General features: G+C 47.6%; 1 protein-coding gene across 1 annotated transcript; it reads right to left on the minus strand.

The window, feature by feature from the left end:
- Positions 1 to 1,319: 1,319 nt before the first annotated feature.
- LANCL1 (LanC like glutathione S-transferase 1) lies at positions 1,320 to 19,006 on the minus strand. Its single transcript, XM_059820293.1, has 9 exons — positions 18,922 to 19,006; positions 18,499 to 18,616; positions 10,645 to 10,852; positions 6,537 to 6,672; positions 6,052 to 6,198; positions 4,108 to 4,290; positions 3,511 to 3,687; positions 3,173 to 3,245; positions 1,320 to 2,273 (listed from the first exon to the last, which is right to left on the minus strand). The coding sequence occupies exons 1-9, from the start codon at positions 19,003 to 19,005 to the stop codon at positions 2,197 to 2,199; spliced, it is 1,203 nt and encodes a 400-aa protein (XP_059676276.1). The 5' UTR covers position 19,006; the 3' UTR covers positions 1,320 to 2,196.
- Positions 19,007 to 20,078: the final 1,072 nt, after the last annotated feature.

Genomic DNA, 20,078 nt, shown 5'->3' on the forward strand with positions numbered 1-20,078 from the left:
GTGGGAGGCCAATGAGCCTCCAGGAGTCACCAGAGCAGCTGCTGCAGTGTATCTTCATCTCTTCAGACATGAATCCTGGTCACAAAACAGGGGGTAGAAATAACCCAAAGCTTGTTTGTTTCAGCATTTTTATTAAACAGTGCTCCACTCAGCAGTTGTACACCAGGCCCTGACCATCCCCTGATCAGTGTACGAACCCTGGGACGTGATGCTGCCATGACACCAGGCTGCAGGAACCACCTCCTTTACAGAAGCAGCGCCCAGGAGAAACCCAGGCTCAGAGCAGTGTCCCTACACTGCCATCACACCAGCCAAGCTGGGAGGTAACTTACAGCAGGCCTCGTGTACTATGGGATCCCACAAGCTGTTTGATTAGCCAAATCCTGCTCTTAAGGCTGTGCTTTCTCCTTTCCAGTCACCTCCCTGTGTTGTTCAGGCCCTGTGAATGACAGGAGATGACTGCTGCTGAGTCTGCATGAGCTTGAGGCCTCTGACAGGGATGCCCAGCCCAAAGCAGCTGAGCTGCTCTGTGCTTCAGGCTGTCTTTAGACGAACTTCCAGAAACATGTAATGGCAGCAGGAGCCTGGGCTTTGAAGGAAACAGGCAGCCTTCCAAGAATGGCTTCTACTCTGTGCTAGAGCAGCCCATCCAAGAGGTTCTTGAGGGTCTGCCTGTGCCACTGTGGCTAGGCTGCCTTGCGTTCAGGCACACGTGAACTAGCTGTGTTAGTGTGCCAGGTTTGGTCCTCCCGCTTCACTATCGCTGATGCAGGAGTGCACCGGCTTGGAGGTTGCCTGCATTGCTCCGCAGCCACTTGCCTGCTCTTAGGTGGCCTGAGGCACTCAGCAACTGGGGCCTTAAAAGATCAAAACCCACGTCCACTCTTGTGCAGGGTGAGGAGCTGCCCTCAAACAGCACAAAGTGGTACGGCTGCATCAGTAACTTTCACTGTGTTCAGTGTTTAGCTCATGCTCAGTGCTAAGAAAGTGGTTTACAGGGTCAGGTCCCTAATTGCTGCAAAGTAGTGTAGCATCAGCTAAGGACGGAAAAGCAGATTTACACCCCTTGCCAAGTATCTGGTCTGCTTGACAGGTCAAAGCTATTTAACCTAGGGCAGATTTTCCAGTTGGGTAGATGTGTGGCTGCGTATCAAACTGCAACAAGCAGTAACAAGGCAAACAAGTAACTCAAATTATCCAGGTTCAGGAAAGCTTATAAAACAAAGCATGTAAACAGCATCTATACAGGTAATAGGTTAAACACTGACAGAACTCAGTAGAATACATTTCTTTTCCCATGCTGCTGCTGGTGGGCCTGGCACCACCTAACACTTATAATATTCATACACAATTTTAAATAAAGACTGCAAAATAAACTTTCAAAGCTAAACAGAAGAGACCACACCAGCAAGCATGCTTAGCTCACTTTTTCACTGGAGTTTTCCATTAGATGATGGATGGACTTTTGCAAGGTTTAGCGTAAGATGGCAAATAAGCATAAAAACTAGTGGATTATTTGTCTGTCACTGGAAAAAATGCACACATGAGCTATACATAGCCTTTGCCTTTAAAGCAGACAGGTAGAAACTTGGGACAAGGCTTTGGCATGTCAGTTCCAGCTGTGCCACTTGCAATCTGACATTAAAAAAAAAAACATATATGAAGACTCCACAGTCCATCACATTTGCTTTGTGTAGAGCAGCCTCGCTACTGAACTGCCTACTCCCTGGGTGCTCAGAAAGAAAACACTTAAAAGCAAGTTGCAGGGCAATAGCCTCGATGTTTCATCTTTTTGTTTTCCAAAGGCAACCAAATTCCAGGAACTATTTGTCACCACAAAGAAAAAATTAAAAAAATAAATGGCCAAAGTTACATTCAATAGAAAACTTTCTCCCAGGAACTGGGATACAGAAAATAGCAAAACTCTATAGCCAACAAAATACTGTACATTTTGTCCCTGCTCCCACCTGCAGCCCTGCATTTTTAAGAGACACCAGCAAAATCTGCATTCTGTCTTTTAAATTGAAATAATGCAATGAGATGACTAGAAATATTAGAGAACTCAGCATGCCCTCAGGAGGATGGATTTACGTTCAGATAGGTGAACAACGATGAGTTTGGACGAAGGAGAAAGCAACTTCGAACTGCTTTTCCAAGTGCGGAAGGATTCAGGCAGGAAAACTGCCAAGCTCAGATTTAGAGTTCAAATGCAGGGAACTTGGCCTTGGTTGGCACCAGTAGGTCAGCAAGAAAGTAAATCGTTCCAGCCATTCCTGAGGATAAGAAAACACAATGTGCTTCAGAGAGATTCCCTTTGGGCACCCATTTTCTCAATTATCCAGGGGCTGACTGAGTCATGAAGACAGAAGAAAGGAAAATGTTTTCAGAAGGACCTGAATAATTTCCAAGGTCTGAACCCAGGCTTCCCAAGCAACTTAGGTGCTTCAGTGGGGAAAGCATTTTGAAGTTAATCAAATGTTGAAAAGCACCTGAGAAAACATGATGTGCCTTCCCTGCCTCCAGCTCCCTCCCTTCTGCTTTACCTGTCCACAAGTTTAACAATCTGAATATCTTTGCAAAACTTTGGACCCTGTGACATTGCTGCCTCAGGTCCTCACTGATGTAACTGCTTGTTCCTTGGCCTGCAGCAAAGCTAGGGAGATTTACGTTAGCTGAGGAACCGGCTCTTTCAGCAATACCTGCTGATGGCAGATTTTGGGGGAGCCGTTGGCAGGAGCCACAATGTGCCATAGGAGCCAACAAGGCCTACAAAAGCAGCCTCATTTGTTCCTCACTCACCTTTGGAATGGAACTGGAGAGCCCGTGAAGAACTTTAATCCTTAAAAATGCACAGAAAAGAGACTGACTGAGAAGCCAGGCTACAAATTACTGTAAGGTAGACTTTAGCCTGTACCCATTAAAGAATTCACCTTGAGACCTGTGTGCAGAATCTGTGCAGGAGGCCCAAGAGGACAAGATGCTTCAGCTAAGACACTAGCCTGTGCTGTAAGAAGACTGCTTCTGGGAAAGGGTAAAAACAGTGAATACAATTTCTTTCCCATCCTCTACACTGAGTTTTGCAAAGACTTTAGCGGAGCGCGTATTTGGCTTTCCTTGGTGCTGGGCTGGCTGAGATCCAGGAGCTAAACACAAGCATAGTGATGGAGGTTACCTTCAAAGAGGGAGAATGGCGTGTCTGGAGTCCGGCACCCATGTTGACCGTAGCTTAAACACCACTCTGCAAACTGACAAAAGAGGAACAAAAAGTGTTCAAATTTTGTTAAAGATGGATCTTAAAAAAATACCACCCTCATCCTCACATTATCCCTTGCAGAGCAAAGCTTCTGCAGGATATTCCTTCTGTACAGGCTGTCAGACAGTGACTGTGCTGCTGAAGGTCAGATCTAGCTGCATCTCTGCCACACCAGAAATTAGGTTTCAAAGGCAAAGGTGGTGACATAAAAGGCAGAAGTGAATAATCCCCTCTCCCTTCCTTACACAGGCTCTCACCTTGCAGGCCCTGTACAGGTATTTCATGTTCTGAGTGAGGTTGTACAGTGCTAGGAAGCCGTAAGCATTGCCAGCTGTCCCGTGGCACAGCCCGTAGCCTTTCTTCAGCAACCCATGCTGCCAGATCACTTCTGCACACTGCAGGGCATCATTTAGGTACTGCTGCTCCCCAAAGACCTGCAGAGACAAGACATATTCCCTCTTGCTGAGGCAATTTCCTCCACACAAAGAGCATCCCTGTGTAAGTGGGGAGGCTTGGGTTAATTAGTTTCTCTCCTGCTGAAGTCTTAATGCTGTGACTTTGCTGTCTACTTTAAAGGAGGATGTTTTTGATATGATGAATGGGCCTGTATGACCATTACTTCGCACACAACTACTTCTCACCATTGGTTACCTGCAACAGGACACCCCACACAGCTGACAGATATTTTCAGAAATAATTTTTTAAGACTAATTTCTGTTTCGGTCAGTCGTCCCCCGATTTCACTGTAACAAGCCATCCTACTCTCAGGCAGAGCGGGGTCTCAACAGAGTCTTCTCCATGATGAAGTTCCACACTTAGGAGTCCCCAAAGGGTTTCTGCAAGATTTCTGGTACCTTGTAGGCCTGGATAAGCATGTAGATAACACCCGGTGCCCCATGGCACCAGTGGACGAGTAGGTCTCTGGTGTCATCGATGCATGGAGGGTAATTGCCAGATGGGAACTTGAGCTGGCAGACGTAGTCCATGCTGGGTTTGACTGTGTTGTGCAGTTTTACTTGGCTCACTCCAAGGCCGGGCTAAGAGAGAGAAAGCATTAAATCAGGGAGAATTACCATTCTGTCTCTCCCTAAGAGGCCCAAGATCTGCCTAAAAGGCAGAAACAAATCCAACTAGTAGGAATAGTTTCAGGTACCCAGAGCTGGAGTAAAGAGATAAACTGTACAAAAACAGTATTAAGGATGAATATCAGGAATGATTCCTAGCACCTAGAGCATCTCGGCTCTGAGCTGCTGGGCCAGGCCAGCTGGCAGGCTGTGGCACTGCGTTTTCACAGATGTTTCTGGCTAATTGCAAGGGAGTGACTTCACTGCTGACCTCAGACAGAAGCAAAGGAGTGGCTTCACTGTCCTCTTCCAATGACACTGCCCCACATGAAATATCTGCAGTTCTGACTTCCCATGGCAGGCGGCAATGATCACTCTCATCTAAGGATCACACTGTTCCCAGGTTGGTAACTTGAAAATTAAAACCCAATACTCGTGTTGTAAAATCATTAGAGATAGAAGTCCAATGTTCTCCTCTCCATATTTCCCTTGTTTGCCTCCCCCAAGGATTTTTATGCATCATGCTTAGCTGGTCGAGGCTCCTTGTACTTCATATGGCAGAGAAGCATGAAGGCCATGCAGTATTTTATGGGAGACTCGGTGCAAACTTGGGCTCCCAGCACACTGCTGCCTCCCCTGCTCCCAACTAGCCATTCTGTACACCTGGGCAATAAGGGCAATAATCACTTTGCATCCTCCTCTTGCCAAATCTCCTTCTGCTTAAAAAACACCAACCATCCCTTCCTCTCTGAGTCACGTAAGAGGGTTATATTCATAGGAACTCTGCTTATCCTGTATATTGGCTTGAAGTTTGAGGCTGCTGAAGGAAAGCTCAAATACTTGAAACCTGGTGGCTTTTTTTCCACCTGCTGTGAGAGTTGGGTCTAATAAAAGATATCACCTATTTCTACGAATCTTGCTATGTTAAAATAATTTGTGTTGCTCAGTAGGTGGCCTTAATGCTTTGAAAATGCAATGTTATTTATTGCTGTTATTTTTTTAAGAGCTTAAGCACTGTAAATTTATGTACAAAGTGACCCACATAGGGGAAGTATCACCCTCATTTCAGAGCCAGGGAAGCGAAGATTCCCAGAGGTCCAGTGAGTTGTGCAAAATAGTGAGAAAGACAGCATCAAAACAAAGGGGCACTACAGCTCCCAACCTCTTGTCTTGCCCTGTCTATTTCAGGTACTATAGAATTCAGCTGCTTTATCACAGTAAAAAGTCCCCCTTCTTTAACATTTAGATATAGACCCTGATTTGGAAACAAAGGTATTTCCCACTTTCCTACTACAAGCACAATCTCTTTTGCCATGCTTTTCTTAGAGATTCTTATTCTGTAATGATCTGACATTGCTCCACCTCAAAAGTAACCACCTCAAAAAATGCAGGAAACCCACAGATACCAACAAATGGGAATACTTTATAAGTAATTAACACAAGAGGGGGAAGCTAAGACCCAGCTGACCTACAGGGCTTCATTATGTGAAACTGCTGGTGTAATGCAGGCCACATTTCCCTACTGATCACCACAGAGGTGGGAAATTCAATCTCACAGATATAGAGAAAACCTTTAGAAGTAGGGATGCATGATCAAATCCAGGAGTAAGTCCATCAGACAAGGGATCTTGCCTGGCTTGACATCACCAAGAGCCAATTCATATGCTCCTCCTTGTTCAAAGAAATGGGAAACAGCTGCTAAAGGCCCCTCCCCTCCCTGCCACTGCCTCTTACCTGCATGAGATAGTAGTAAATCCCAGCCAAACCATGGGCTGCCCCTACGTAGTACTCCTGGTACCACTCGTACATCAGGGGGCTCTTTGTTGTAAAGTTCCTCCTTTTGGCCAAGCTCTCTCCTGAGGCTACAACGGCTTCAGAGACCTGTGGATGGCAACAGATGCAGGTGAGGGAAATGCTGCTGTCTCGGACACAGCACAGTGAGATCTTGGTACAGAACAAAGAGGTTTTTTTCTGCCCAAGCAGAGGAAAGAGTACGGGTGAGGGAGTGAAATGTATGCCAATTCAGTACTGCCTGTGGATTTATATGGATGGGGGGGTGGGGCGAGAGCTTTGTCCCTTTGGAAGAAGAGCAGCAGGGATACCATGATGTGATTTCTCCCTTGTTGCCAGAGTTCTCTACATCTAGCATTGATTTTTACCTGCCCAAAGATGAGCTGCATGGGAAGAGATAGCTAAGAAATCAGCAGAAGCCACAGTACCTGCTGAATGAGACTTTGAGGGATCTTTTCCTCTCCGAAATGCTTGTTCACAAATATCAGTGCATAGAGATAGCCCATGCGCCCGTACAGCAGTTCATCTGGCACTCGTGAGTCAAGCTTGTGTAGATGGAGCAAACTACAAAGAAAAATTCACATGGGGGAGATTACAGGATACTCAAAGCCATGTAACCAAGCAGTGAGACCGGAGCTCAAAAACGTGGTTTGTTCCTTCATGCTGCCCACGCCCTGGGAGATGTCGGGCCAGAATCTGGGTCTCAGCTTTCCAGCTATGCAAGGTGCAGAATCCCTCCTTCCCCTCTGCTTTTTGTTTGGATTATTGCTTCAGTCTGCTCAGTTTTTTACAATGCAGTTGTACTATGTGCTTGTTTTTTAGAGCACCAGCTCTTCGAAAGCTACTTGTGGGGAAAGCTGCGCTATAGGAAACGGTCAGCATAAAGCTGCTGACTGCTCAGGAAAGGCTGCCCCTCATTACCTCCCTGTGATGCTGTTGGCAAGGCAGACCCTCTGCCAAAAATGACTATTTTCAAACTAAACTGGTATCTGTTTAATTTGACTGCTCAAGGAATGCCAGAAAGTCAAACTAGTGCTGATGGTATGTCCGGATAGAAAAGCCCCTTTCTCTCCATGCCTGCAAGTGGCCAGGGCTACACTGTCAGTGGAGAAAGAGGTGCCTCCATGAGCTAAAAATCTAGGTAAGAGGTGGGGAGAAGCAGCTGGAAATGTTGTTTAACATCAAGCCTCTGCAGCACATATAAGAAATCTTCTCTAGGGAGAGTTGAGCAGTAGTGAGGACAGCTCAGCAGAGTGTGAGTGCTGCGGGCTGTCTGTGGTGCAACCCCACACTGAGGACTGCCTGCCTGGCTGGCTGGCACCAGGCTTTAGCCCACAAGTGCAGAGCGAGAGGTCTGCTGGAGTCAGATTTTTTTTTGCTATTCTTCTATTATCATGTTGCAAAGTTGGTGACATTCTTGTAGTGCTAACAGACCGACAGCTCTTCACACTGGTGCTTTGTAGCCCAATTCATTCTCGATGCAATTTTTCCTTTGTTTTGCTTCTCATCACACTTCCAACAAGGCTGGATGTCCTTTCCTGTCAGATTGGCAGGCAGGGATGTGACTGGTTTTGCCTTTATTTTTCTGTTCACCCCTGAGACAGCAATCTGAAAAATGCCATCACTTTTAAAATACCAGCATAAGTGGCTTCACAGCTGTTCCCTCAGCTGCTTCCTGCTGTGGCTGTAACAGGGAGAGGGATAAGAAACCAGCCAGGAGAGCTATGTGTGTGCAGGGCTTCCCTGTCGCAGCAGGGTGAGGAGCAGAAAAGGTGCCTTGTCAGCCTTTGCTCCTGGGCAGAACGTATGTGTTGCAAAGGAAAGGCACAACCAAATGTCCAGAGTACCCTCAGAGCAGGGAGAAGATGCTGGCCTGTGACTCCCCACAGCAGGAAACTTTCCATTGGCACTGGACTCAAAGTGAGCAGGGATATTGAAGGAGAAAGGAGAAAGCAGTGTCTCAAGGCTGACTGGCCTCGTCTCCTCATGTACCACTTGAGATGTGCATTGCTCCATAGGGGAGATTTCTTGCATATTAAACCCAAGAGACAGACTAGGAGTCCAAGACTAGGAGTAAACAGAGGTCCCTCTCTCAGCTGCATAGGCTGAAAGGAAAGCCTTGCTGCCTCCTCATCTCCCCGGTCCCCAAGTCCGAAGAAGGCCGATGAAGAGGAGGGTTTCCAAGGAGAAAAAACAATGTTTTGACAGATGGATTCTACCCAGCAACAGGCTGGCCAGAAGAGATGCTGGCTGGTGATGCTCAGCTCTGAGATGTCAGGAAAATGTCAGGTGCAGTAGAAGGAATGGATGGGTGGATAAACAGTAATACCCACAGCAGGGATTTTCTGAGGTTTGGATGTGAAATCTTCTTTTTGTGGGGAAATCTGGAGCAGCTGGAGCTACTATTCTTGCTCCTTATGCATTACTGCTTCTACTTCTAGCTGCTTTCCCAGCCAGGATAATCAGGGGAGGAAGCCTGCCAGTGGTTTCTGTTGTTTTTGAAATGTGGGGCAGGTCTGCATGGCATGCGTGCAGCAAGAGATGCCTGGGATGCTGCTGCACTGATTGCACGCAGAATGCATGCAATCAGGTGTGCGGGGGTAAAGCGAGGTCCCTGAAAGGAAGAGCCACTCCTGCTCGCATATCAGCCCATTACCTCAACTGTCAAAATCAGTAGTTTCTGGAAAGAGGGGAAGCAAGGCAGCTGTAGAGCAAAACGGGATTTTTGTATGCCACTAGCTCTAAAAGCAAACCTTTGACCTTCTGAATTGGTGGGAGATGGCAGGGAAAAGAGTACTCCTGGAACACGGCTCAGATTTTCACAGGCTCTTGGAAAATGGGCTGCCCTGAAATGTTAGGCTCTCCAGAGCATAAAAGCACATTTGTTGGTCATGAACTCGTTTATGCAAGAGCAAGGAGTTAAGAAAAAGCAAGCTTCTGTCTCTTCTGCTGCAGATAAAACCTGGTTTATGGATTCTCTCCTCAGGCTCTGCAAAGATGAGGTGCTTTAAAAGGCAGAGAATAAAATGGAGAGAGGACCTCCCTCTCCACAGCTGTAATAGAAGTGCACTTTCTATGCACTTGCACTGCATAACTTAGCAGCTGTTCTGTAACTAAACAGCATACTCAAAATCCACTTAAGAGTTTTGATTAAGGGAGCTATTTCTCAAAGAAATACTCTTTTTTTTAAAGGCAGCATGGTCAGGCTAACTGCTCTGGGAATTGGTGGCAGAGTAAGGACAGTATAACTTCCTTCGAGAAAGCTACAGTTTTCTTTTTTCCTCCTCTCAGATGTATGAAGAAACCAATTTCCAAGGCTCTGCCTTTATTATGCCATTAGATGGCAGTGCAGAATTAATCATGAGTTTCCATTCTGCCACAAAACTGTAAGCAGAACAGGAGAGATACAGGGAGGGGAGAGCTACAGCAAGAAAACATGAATTAGGGATTTTTCACAACTTGGGGCTTATGCATTGACCACAACTGGCCAGTACTGTTTGACAGATTGGTTCCCTATTTGTTAGCAAATACATTAATCATAGTGAGATTCACCACTGACACAGTATTAAGCAAAACCTAAGCCACAGATTATTTCAAGAATAAAGAGAGTTCTGTCCTCAGACTGACCGTATCCACAGAAACCAGAAGCTATTCTTAGCTAAGGGAGTGGGAACTTGCATTTCTAAAACATACAGGCACCTCTAATCCCCACCCATGGCTTTTTTAATTGATATTATGCATCACTTGTTCATGGCTGTTTAAGGGCACTCAGTGTTGTTCTGAAGTGTCAGGGGTTTTGTCTTGTTTTTGTGCTGACGAAGCGTAAATGGAAACTCTTTACAGGGCTGTTTCTCACCTTCTCAAAACTGATCTCGCTTAAGCAAGGAAAGCTTGCAACTGCATCTCCTTAACTTTTTTCCTTCCTCTGACACATGCTGATCTGCCTGTAGGACTGCTTGTTTGTCCTTGTCTTAAGTACCCACAAAAATACATTTGAAAACAGTTGAGGAAAGGCAGGAAATAGAAATAAATTAATCACAACCAGCTGCATTCAGCAATTGAAAGGGGTGCTGTCAATCTCAGATTTAAGTCAAAGTCAACAAACAAATAGCAAGTGGAAGCAAGTGACAAAATTAATCAAATAGTCCTGCTACATTTCTCCTTTTCATCAAAATGGCTGTAAAGCTAAATTTAAGGGTTCTGAAAAAATACCAAATCTCACCTTCTGCTTTTTATTAATTTTGGCATATTTTTTTCTTCCTGTGTTTACCAGAATTATTTTTAAGACGGGAATATCAGCTGAACAATATCCTTGCTCCCCAGCCTGGAGGCTGCCAGGCAAACGTGTTTGTCCTTAAGCTAGCTCTTACCCCAAGGCAGAACAAGTTTGTGCTGCCTTGCTAAATTACTGGATTATCTTTCACATAGGACTGCAACAAAATGTATTCAGGCTTGGCGGAGAGTGCCCGGTACAAGCCCAGACCAGCTCTATGAGCAAGAGGAACATTAGGTCAAAGTCGTAACTAAGTGTTTTACCGCGTGATGCAGTCTTCTGACTGCTTGTGGTTCTGCAGTTTGTGGTAGACGACAGCAGCCACTGCCAGGGGCCCGGCATCTCCACACAAGAAAGTGATGGATCGTCTTGTCAGACAGCTCAGGCTCTTCTTCACATACTCATGGGCCACCTGAAGGTAGGCTGGGTCTCCATACACATCATACAGGTGCAAATACAGTAAAGCAATGCCTGCAAAAGGAACATAAAGGTTGCACACACCAGAAAAGTTTACCCTTCCCACTATGCACCCTGGCTGTTTGAACAAACATAAAAGCCTGGCCCTCAGCCTCATCTAGGGCATAAGCCTTCTAGACAGGCTTCTCAGGCACATCCAGGGGCATAACCCATAGCTGCAGCATCCACAGCTGCTTCTCCTGCTTTGTGACCTCCTGGTACCTGATGCTGCTCGTGACTGGACTGCAGTTCAAGACAGACGGCAGTGTCTGACCCAGGGTGTCCTGGAGGACAGCAGAGTTTCTGATACACAGGTTACATACAATTTTAGTAGCGAGGACCAAAAGATGAGACCTAGACAAACCCACCTAAACCTATCAACTGTACCTGGGACTGTTGCTAAACAGTGGAGGAAAAAAAAATCATCTTTGGGCAAGATGATACTTGTGGCAGAGCAGTGCTGAATTGTTACCCTTTCTCAATTATTTTTTTCCCATGCCAAGGGGTAAAGGGCTGGGTCACTTGGCTTGGATTGGATTTTAGAAAAAGTGACACATCGTCGTCAGCACTGAGAAGCAGCACCCTTAACCCTTAAGACATCTAACTTGGCTCTTTTTTCTTTTTTTTTTTTTTTCCCTTCCCGCCTACTGGGAAGCACCACCAATGTTGTTACAGCTCCCTGGACATCATCTCCTGCTGCTGAGCAGGTCCCAAGCCCTACACCAAGGACTGGTGCATCCTAGAAAAGAAAGGGACTGCCTGGCTCTCCTCTGCAGCACATCATTCATGAGATCAACCCTTATCTGAAACATAAACAGCTACCTGGAATGCTGGAAAAGGCTGCATGGTCCTCCCTGGAGGTTTTCAATGGGCCGGCCAGCTACGGAAACAACTCCGCTACTGAGAAGTCATACCCATTGCTGTCCTTTGCCTCTGTCTGCCCTGTCTTCATCCAGCTCGTGAGGCTTTTAGGAGGTAACTGAGGAGTCCTCAGTAAGTCTGTGTCTGAAAGGTCTGCCACATTTGAACCATCCTTCTGATCTGGAAGGCATCCTCAAACATGCACTGAAGAAAGCTACTGGCCTACATCACTTTCAGAAAAGCTTATTTCTCCCCTTACCAGTAACCATTTCTAAGACGACTCAGGTCCTGTGTTTAAGCCTAAATTAGTAGAGCCAATCTCTGCAGACTTTGCTGTGGTAAGGTGAGGGGGGGGCAAGTATGCTGCAAAATTACTTTCCATGGTACTGAGGACAATTTTAAATTTAGATCATTTTCTCATTTTGCATGGGTAATCTCCAAAGTTTTGTGCTACAGACAGTTCAATTCCACGTGTATAGTAAGGGCAAATTTCTGTTTCTTGCTGAAGCCAATAACTTTGTCCTCTCTCTAGGCAGTTCAGTGTTTCCAGAGAGAGCCCAGATGTACAGTGCCATCGCTCAAGTCTATAAGGATAGGGATATGAAGCCCTTCTTTAAAGGGGAACCCTCCTCTTCTAGCTAGCAAATGTCAAGTGACTCTTTGTGATTTATTTAGCACCTAGCACAGCTTCTAGACTTCAATAGGCCTGTCAGAGCACAACTTGCACTCTTGACTTATCTGCTTTAATATACATCTTTTTGCTTTGTAAGTAACTTCTATTCCCACTGTCATCATACCACCCTAATTATGTACGTAACTACCATGCTAAGACCATCGGTAGGATTGAATTCTTAGAAAGTAAATGTCTCAGCATTGTTTTCCTCTGATTTCTTTGCCTCTCCCCTTTTAAAACATTTTTTGCCCCCTTTCCTCCCAGGCCCAAGCATCTTTTGAAAAGACTCCAAAAAAACCACTGACCTATACTAAAGGATAGAAGGGATGAGTTGCTTTCCCAAATCATTAATTTTTTGTTTTTCTTTAAAACTCAAAGGCCTTACAAACTGAATCTAAAGCCAATTTTCTCAACTCATTTCTCAAGGAATTCATGCTCCCAAGCTGATCAGAAGGGCAGAATGCAGTGCTGCCCTCAGCACGCTGCTTGCTCTGCTGCTATCTGTGAGCCCAAAAGTAGGGAAGGCCAGCAGAGGAGGGCAGGCCCATGCATAAAGAGGCAATGTTTACAGACATATGTAGAGGGATGCAAAATGGAGTCATGTGGGTGGGGAATATCTTATATCGACCTGCGTGCCAAGATGTAGGCAGCATATTTCAGAGGCAGGGCAGTTTGGAGACAAGAGAGTTTCCACCTGATGAATTGGCTCAGCTAGCAGCGTTGCTCTGCAGAAGCTATTCCACAGCTCCGCCTCGCTCCCTCTCCAATAATACCTTCCTCACCCCAACTGACCAGGCAGGGCTTGCCAACTGCCTGGGTGTTTCTTTGGCATGCTTTAAGTGCTATACAAACACAGCATCATCAGTCAAATGTGGCTAGGTAAGCAGTGGATCTGCTCCATTTCTGTGTGCGCTGGAGGTCTATGTTCAGCGTCCCAGTTGGAAATGTGACCTATTTTTGTGACCTCTGAGACTCCTGATTGTTACCAGCAGAACTGCCATGCAGTGACTGCCTCTGGCCTGCTACTGCCAAAGATGTGTGGGCTTTGTTCTCTTTATTGGTTACTATTGGACCTTCTTCTCTGTAGTTTCTCCAGGCTACCAAGTTTTTTGCTCCTTGCAGTGTAAGACCTGCTGCATAGCCACATGTGATGGAGAATGCATCAGACATCACTTGATGGTGCAGGACTGCAGTGACCACATGTGCTACTGACAGCATCTCCTTTATCAGGGCTCTGATGACTGAAGCTGCCATCTCTAGTGTGCAGGAAGCCAATACACTGGAGCATTAATGCCCAAAACGCTTGCTTACTGGAGGGAATCAGGAGGCAAGAATAAATTCTGCATGTCTCTCAAAGCCTGTTTATTTAACATCTTCAGTAGGACAGTAAAGAACATCTCTCTCTTCTTGCTATTCTGTAAGAGCAGTATTGTAGATGCAGAAGGGTGCTTTGCATTAGAGATTTCTTTTCAGCGGGGCAGAGGAGGAGGCTTAAATGTACATAGTAGAAATGGAATTGTTTGCACGAGCTGCACCAGTTGGCTAGTGCTGATGGCTCTGTCTTTAGCAACCACTGCTTTCAACAGAGCAGACATCGCTGGAGATACCAGAAAAGTTCTTGCTCAAGAGCTAAAGTAGCGCAGCAGGCTGGAAGAATATCTCATCCATGTGACCATTCTGTTGATCAAAGAGAAGTAAAGCTGTGCCTCCACTTCCCTGTAAGTTTAGACTTGTTCTTTATGTTGGATTGTACTACCATTGCAAACAGTTCTGCTGGTGGAAGAACAGCAGCAGTGAGACAAAGCCTCCCTTTCGTGCTGAACAGAGTAGACAAAAGTGAGCGGAAGCACTGCTTGATGTCAGCTCCACTGCAGTCCCCTTGCTGACAGCACCAGCAGGGATGTCCGTTAGACTGTTCCGAACATGCCTCCGTGTTCACCAGGACCTGCGCTGCAATGCGGTCTTTCCACAAAGGACACTAGGTTGCCCCAAGAGGAGATTTCTTGACTCAATTTGGACCAGTTCCAAACCTGCCATCTACAGTAATGAAGAGCTCGAATATCTTGCGTTGACCCAGGGAAGTAAGTCAGCCAGCAGCCTCAAAGCAGGATGTCAAACACAGAGGGAAGAAGCGGAAACCCATCTCTGCACATAGTGATGAAGCCTGATGGTTTCTAGTGAGAAACCTGATGGCATTTTCATGAGTCAGGCATGGGGTAAAAGTTACAGAGGGGGTGGCATAGCTTTAATGCCCAGCTCAAAGGATAATAAGCATCTTTCCTGGTGCAGATGCATGGGATGTTATCTTGCACTCATAAATGCATGCCAAAGCCATGCTGAATGGGACAGCGAGACATCTTCTCTGGAGGGCTGTATCATCCCATGTTCAGAACTGTCTGGGGAGCCACAGGTGCATTTTACTACAGCTTGCAGCTTGCCTTCCTAGTGCATTGTGGGACATGGGGTATTTCTCAGGATGCCTCAGCTTTTCCAGCCTTAAAACCTGGGTTACAAAGCTTCTTTTGTAAAACTTTTTACAAAAGAAGCTTCCCCCTGCCAAAGAAAAAAAAAAAACCCAAACAACCCAAACAAAAAAAACCAAAACAGCTCAGCCCAAACCAAATCTGTCCATTACCCCATCACAGAATCCTACAACAGTTTAGGTTAGAAGGGATCTGTGGAGGTGATCTGATCCAACCCTCTGAAAGTAAGGCCAGCTTCAAATTTACATCCCATTGCTCTGAGCCTTGTCCAGTCAAATACTGACTTATCTACAAGAACGGAGATTTTGCAAAAACTACCCACTGAGCACTTGGCAGGAATGTGGTTTATGTGGGTGACACAGGGCACTCCATTCTCTCTCACCAAATGCAGCCTCACTGCCTCTTATTCTGTAGGGATTATCTGAGGATTTCTGGTTTTCTGAACAGAACTTTCTTAAGGAGATGCAAGTTCTGAGGTTAAAACTAAGATATTGCACTAAAATGAATGAAAGATGTTTTTCCAGAAGCTTTCCTGAACTGGTACAGTAAGATTTCTATCCATTCTTAAATGGCTTTTCTTTCATCTCGCGTGTCTTTTGAACAGTCCTTTCAAAAGGCAGCTCAGCCTTGCTCCTTGTCTCCACTTGCCAACAGGCCACCCAAAAGCTGCGGGTGGGGCAGGCCAGCTGGACTCACCAGTCTGTTTCGGAGGCCCTCGAGCTCTGAAAGCCACGACTATGACATTACTAGAGAAGGGAATGCTCGCATGGGAAACAAATTCCAAAGGCACTGCCATACTGTGGAGGAAGGGGAATCTCCCCTTATATACCATTTCAGGTGGCAGATCACCTCGTCATCTTGGAAGGACAGAACAGTCCAGCAGGCACTAGACTCAGGAGCTTCCTAGCTTCTGCAGTCAGCTAAGAGGTGACAGGAGTGAAGTCAATTTCCTTCCATTCCCTTTCCGTCCTCTATGCTCCCAGTCGAGGTAGTCTTTGGAGCAAGGCTTCTTGCACTATGAGAACGTGTACTATGAGTACATGTATGTACTCCGGCATCTTCATGCTAATCTATTTGAAAATGGATGAGGCAGTTGTACTTCTGCCAGGATTTGAACTGCTTCCGATTTAGAATTAGCTTACGGCAGTTAACCTTCCCTCAGTCAACACTTTGACACCAGCGAAACAGATGAAGACCACAAAAGCTCTTACAGCAGTCTAGCTAAACTGATTAAAAGACAAAACAGAACCCAACAGCCGAGTCTGGTCTATACCCAGGCACGTACCAGGTGTTGCCTACAAGGCCCTGATCTTTATGGGGAACTGAATGAAACTGTAACAAGCCGATTCAAGTATGTTTTGAGGGCATTCAGCCGTACGCTGGATAATCTTGATCCAAAGTGTGTTTTCACTGCCTCTGAGCTGAAAATATAAGTCCTTCCCTCCCTCTGCTCTAACTTCACATGCCAAGAAGCCGTGGCTTCCCTGGCATAAATGCAGGCCAGGGGAACAGGGCTCTGTCAAGTGTGTTGGGAAAGAAACAGGCACCAAAGTAAAATGCCAGCATATGCTGTGTATTACTGGGTGTAATGTAGTACGCTCAAGTATGTTACATTTCACGCAGAGTTTGCGCTAAGAGAGCCACATTTCAAATCTCTCTTATTAGCGGCCACAAGAGTGTGGGTTGATTTCAGACTGCTGGGCAATGATTTACATGAGAAGGTACTCAACAAGCCTTTTCTACATAAGCAATTACAGGAAAAAGCTGCTGTCTTGGCCCAATTAATTTTGTCTCTGGAAACCAGCACTGAATAAATTAATATAGCTAGGATTAGAAAAGAAGGGAGGGTGACAAAGATGCAGTGTAGATTCTGCAAACTTCACTTCGCTGGCTTTGACCTGCAGGAAATCTCTCCATGGGTTTCTCCTAATCCTATTAGCCAAGGCAAGAAGGTTGTGTGCCTAATGAGGAATCATCCCTGGGAGGAAAAGAGAAGAATCCCTCTTGAGAAACTCCCCTCCAAATAAGAACAAGCTGAAATCCTACCAGAGCTCTCAACTGCTGTTTCACAACTGCAGTCACTTTCCAACATGAAGCTCCTTAAGGCCACCCTAAGGAAGGGAACATGGTCTCTGGGGAAAAGGTGTTTACCTTCTCCCTGCAGACTTTCAGAGTACTCCTAACATCAGCTAATTGTCCTCCTGCTTTATCTCCTGAATTATTCTGGCCAGAGGTAGACTCTACCATCAGGCCAAGTGGCACCCTCATGACTGAAGACCATCTTTACCTATGGAGTGCTTTTCATCTGAGGGGACCTCAGAGCAAGGTCAGACAGACTGGACGACTGAACCTGCCTCCCAAGGTGAAATCAGCCAGCACTGAACAAAAATGCATAAATTCACAGGCAGCAGCAGAGTGCTGCCAGGCAGCAACTGATGACATCAGTGTTCTCCCACGCTGGAATTTGATACTGGCATCCTAGCATTTCTTATGAATTGCTCTAGAGTGCTCTGAATGCCTGCCAACCTTACTAAAATTTTTAAGTAGGCATTTCTGGCATTGCTGTCATCAAGCTGCAACGTTAGTTTAGCACCAACACAATGAACACCTTTCTCCCAAGCAAACTGTTGGCATCAAGTTCCACAGCACCCAAGCACAAGCCAGCCACACCCAGATTATAATGTAGAAAATTGCCATTTAGGATTGCAGTGTATTCCCAAAGGAAAAAAGAAAAAGCAGCAGTGGCAAAAAATCTTGCAGCAAGCATGAGATTAATTGCAACTACCCCAGGGTCCCTCCCTAGAGCTTGGCACAGTGCAGAAGGCAGGAAAGCTGACAAAGCACACAGCAGTAGCCAAGGATGAGGCGGCAGAGAAAGGTGTGTCCTCCCTGGCTCCAGTGCGTAGGAATAGGGAGGGGAAGGCAGAGCACACTCCCAAGGAAGGAAAACCAGGTTGAAAATGCAGAACAGGAGAAAGACAAGCTCCTGTAAGCTTTGCACACAAGAGTTAGTGTGAGGAAGGCTTCCATCCTTTGTTATACTCACATTTGCATTTCTGCTCCTTCCAGCAGGTACTGGAGCAGAACTAGCCCTGGCTAAGTGGAGGGGCACTACCTGGGGAACAGGAATGGAGCAACCTGCCAATCAGACAATGTCATAAGATAAAATTCAGCCCAAACAGAAAAGACAGACATTATCTCAGGCCATAAGCAAGGACTCCTTGCAGATAACCGGCCTACCACACGCATCTGCTTACTTCACGGAGCACTGGTTTACTTGTCACCATCCCCACCGCGGCCAGATTTGGAGCCAGTCCCTTCAAAGGCTCCCATGTTTGCTCTCAAGCAGGTGCTGGCTTTCTCTGTTGCGGAAGTTTGGCATTATTAACCAAGAGAAGACCCAATCCTGCCCTGCAACACTACAGTCTTCCCTTTGCAGGTTCTGCTCCAAAAGTGGGGAGTCCCGAGAAAGACAACCCCTTGTTTTAATGGATTAAAACTTGCAGAAGAAGCACCGTTCCTGACATGGACCTACTGTGATCATTCAAACAGCCAAAAAACCCCATGGTCTGCCTTGGCCTGGCCTAGAAGTCCGCTCCGGAGAGCTCCTGCTCCACCCGATCCGATCCGATCGGCCACCCTACCTGCCCAGCCGGTGTACGTGGTGCAATCCTGCGGGTCAGCGGACTTGAGGCCCCTTTCCATCTGCTGGAGCAGCTCCCTGATTTTATTATTCAGCCTCTGCGTGAATTCGGGGGTCAGCTGTGGAGGGGGAAAAAAAAAAAAAAGCATGAAGGAAGAAACACGGGCAGGCGGATGGGGTCTTGGCAAGGTGGAGGTACTGAGGGGAGCACAACCAGGGAACTGGGTGGGTTTTAACCTGACAGGTCTCTGCTAGAAACCCTTGGGTACCTCAGCACCAGGCTGGACTCCCGGCTGCCTAACTTGGCTTCGCGGCCGGGGCGGGAGCGGGACCTTCCCGGGGGCGGCCGCCGCGCTGAAGCGCGGCGGCCGCCCCCGGGAAGGTCCCGCTCCCGCCCCGGCCGCCTCCCCCCGACCCCACTCACCCTCCCTGCGGCATCGAAGTAGCCGGTGGCCAAGGACTTGTCGTAGTCCGCGTAGGGATTAGGAAGTGCCCGCTGCGCCATCATGGTGCCGCCGTCCCCGCTCCGCCGCGATCCGCCCCCGCTCCGCCCCGGAAGGGAACGGGTGTCGGTGTAAGTCGCGCCGCTGCTCCCCTTCCCCTCGCCACTGCTGAGCTGAGGCGTCGCATCGGGCCGCGCCGTGCGGGGGTTTCGGGAGCTCTGTGGGGTTTAAAGGCCCCTTGCAGCTGGCTCTGCGGGGCCTGCAGGCTCCGTGGCGTTTAGAGGCGCTTTTCGGGTGGCCCTGTTGGGGTTTAGGGAGTCCTGTGGGGTGTAGGGGCCCCTTGCAGCTGGCCCTGTGGGGTTTAGGGAGCCCTGTAGCATTTGGGGTCCCCTGGCAGCTGACCCTGTGGGATTTAAGGGCCTGTTGCAGCTGGCCCTGGGTGGTTTAGGGAGCCCTGTGGGGTTTAGGGCCCCTTGCAGCTGGCCCTGTGGGGTTCAGGGAGTTGTATGGGGTGTAGGGGCCCCTTGCAGCTGGCCATGTGAGATTTAGGGAGCCCTGTAGGGTTTAGGGCCCCTTACAGCTGGCTCTGCAGGGTCTAGGAGCCCTGTGGGGTGTAGGGGCTCCTTGCAGCTGGCCCTGTGGGGTTTAGGGAGTCCTGCAGCATTTGGGGTCCCCTGGCAGCTGACCCTGTGGGGCTTAGGGGCCCATTGCAGCTGGCCCTGTGGGGTTTAGGGAGCCCTGCAGCATTTGGGGTCCCCTGGCAGCTGACCCTGTGGGGCTTAGCGGCCCCTTGCAGCTGGCTCTGTGTGTTTTAGGGAGCCCTGTGGGGTTTAGGGCCCCTTGCAGCTGGCTCTGGGGGGGTCTAGGAGCCATGTGGGGTTTAGGGGTCACATGTGGCTGGCCCTGTGGGGTTTAGGGAGTCCTGTGGGGTGTAGGGGCCCCTTGCAGCTGGCCCTGGGGGGTTTAGGGAGTCCTGCAGCATTTGGGGTCCCCTGGCAGCTGATCCTGTGGGGTTTAGGGGCCCCTTGCAGCTGGCCCTGTGGGGTTTAGGGAGCCCTGCAGCATTTGGGGTCCCCTGGCAGCTGACCCTGTGGGGTTTAGGGCCCCTTGCAGCTGGCTTGGGGGGGGGGCGGTGCTA

This window comes from Gavia stellata, chromosome 8 (genome assembly GCF_030936135.1).
Source record: "Gavia stellata isolate bGavSte3 chromosome 8, bGavSte3.hap2, whole genome shotgun sequence".
NCBI classification, from domain to species: domain Eukaryota; kingdom Metazoa; phylum Chordata; class Aves; order Gaviiformes; family Gaviidae; genus Gavia; species Gavia stellata.

What these genes read in the sequence shown, in the direction of transcription:
- LANCL1 (XM_059820293.1), bottom strand. Translation starts at nt 19,005, where the DNA reads ATGATGGCGCAGCGGGCACTTCCTAATCCCTACGCGGACTACGACAAG. An exon ending in CACGTACACCGGCTGGGCAG is followed by an intron (nt 10,853 to 18,498) that starts GTAGGGTGGCCG and finishes TTCCTTTTGCAG; the next exon opens with GCATTGCTTTACTGTATTTG. An exon ending in CTCAAAGTCTCATTCAGCAG is followed by an intron (nt 6,199 to 6,536) that starts GTACTGTGGCTT and finishes TGCCATCCACAG; the next exon opens with GTCTCTGAAGCCGTTGTAGC.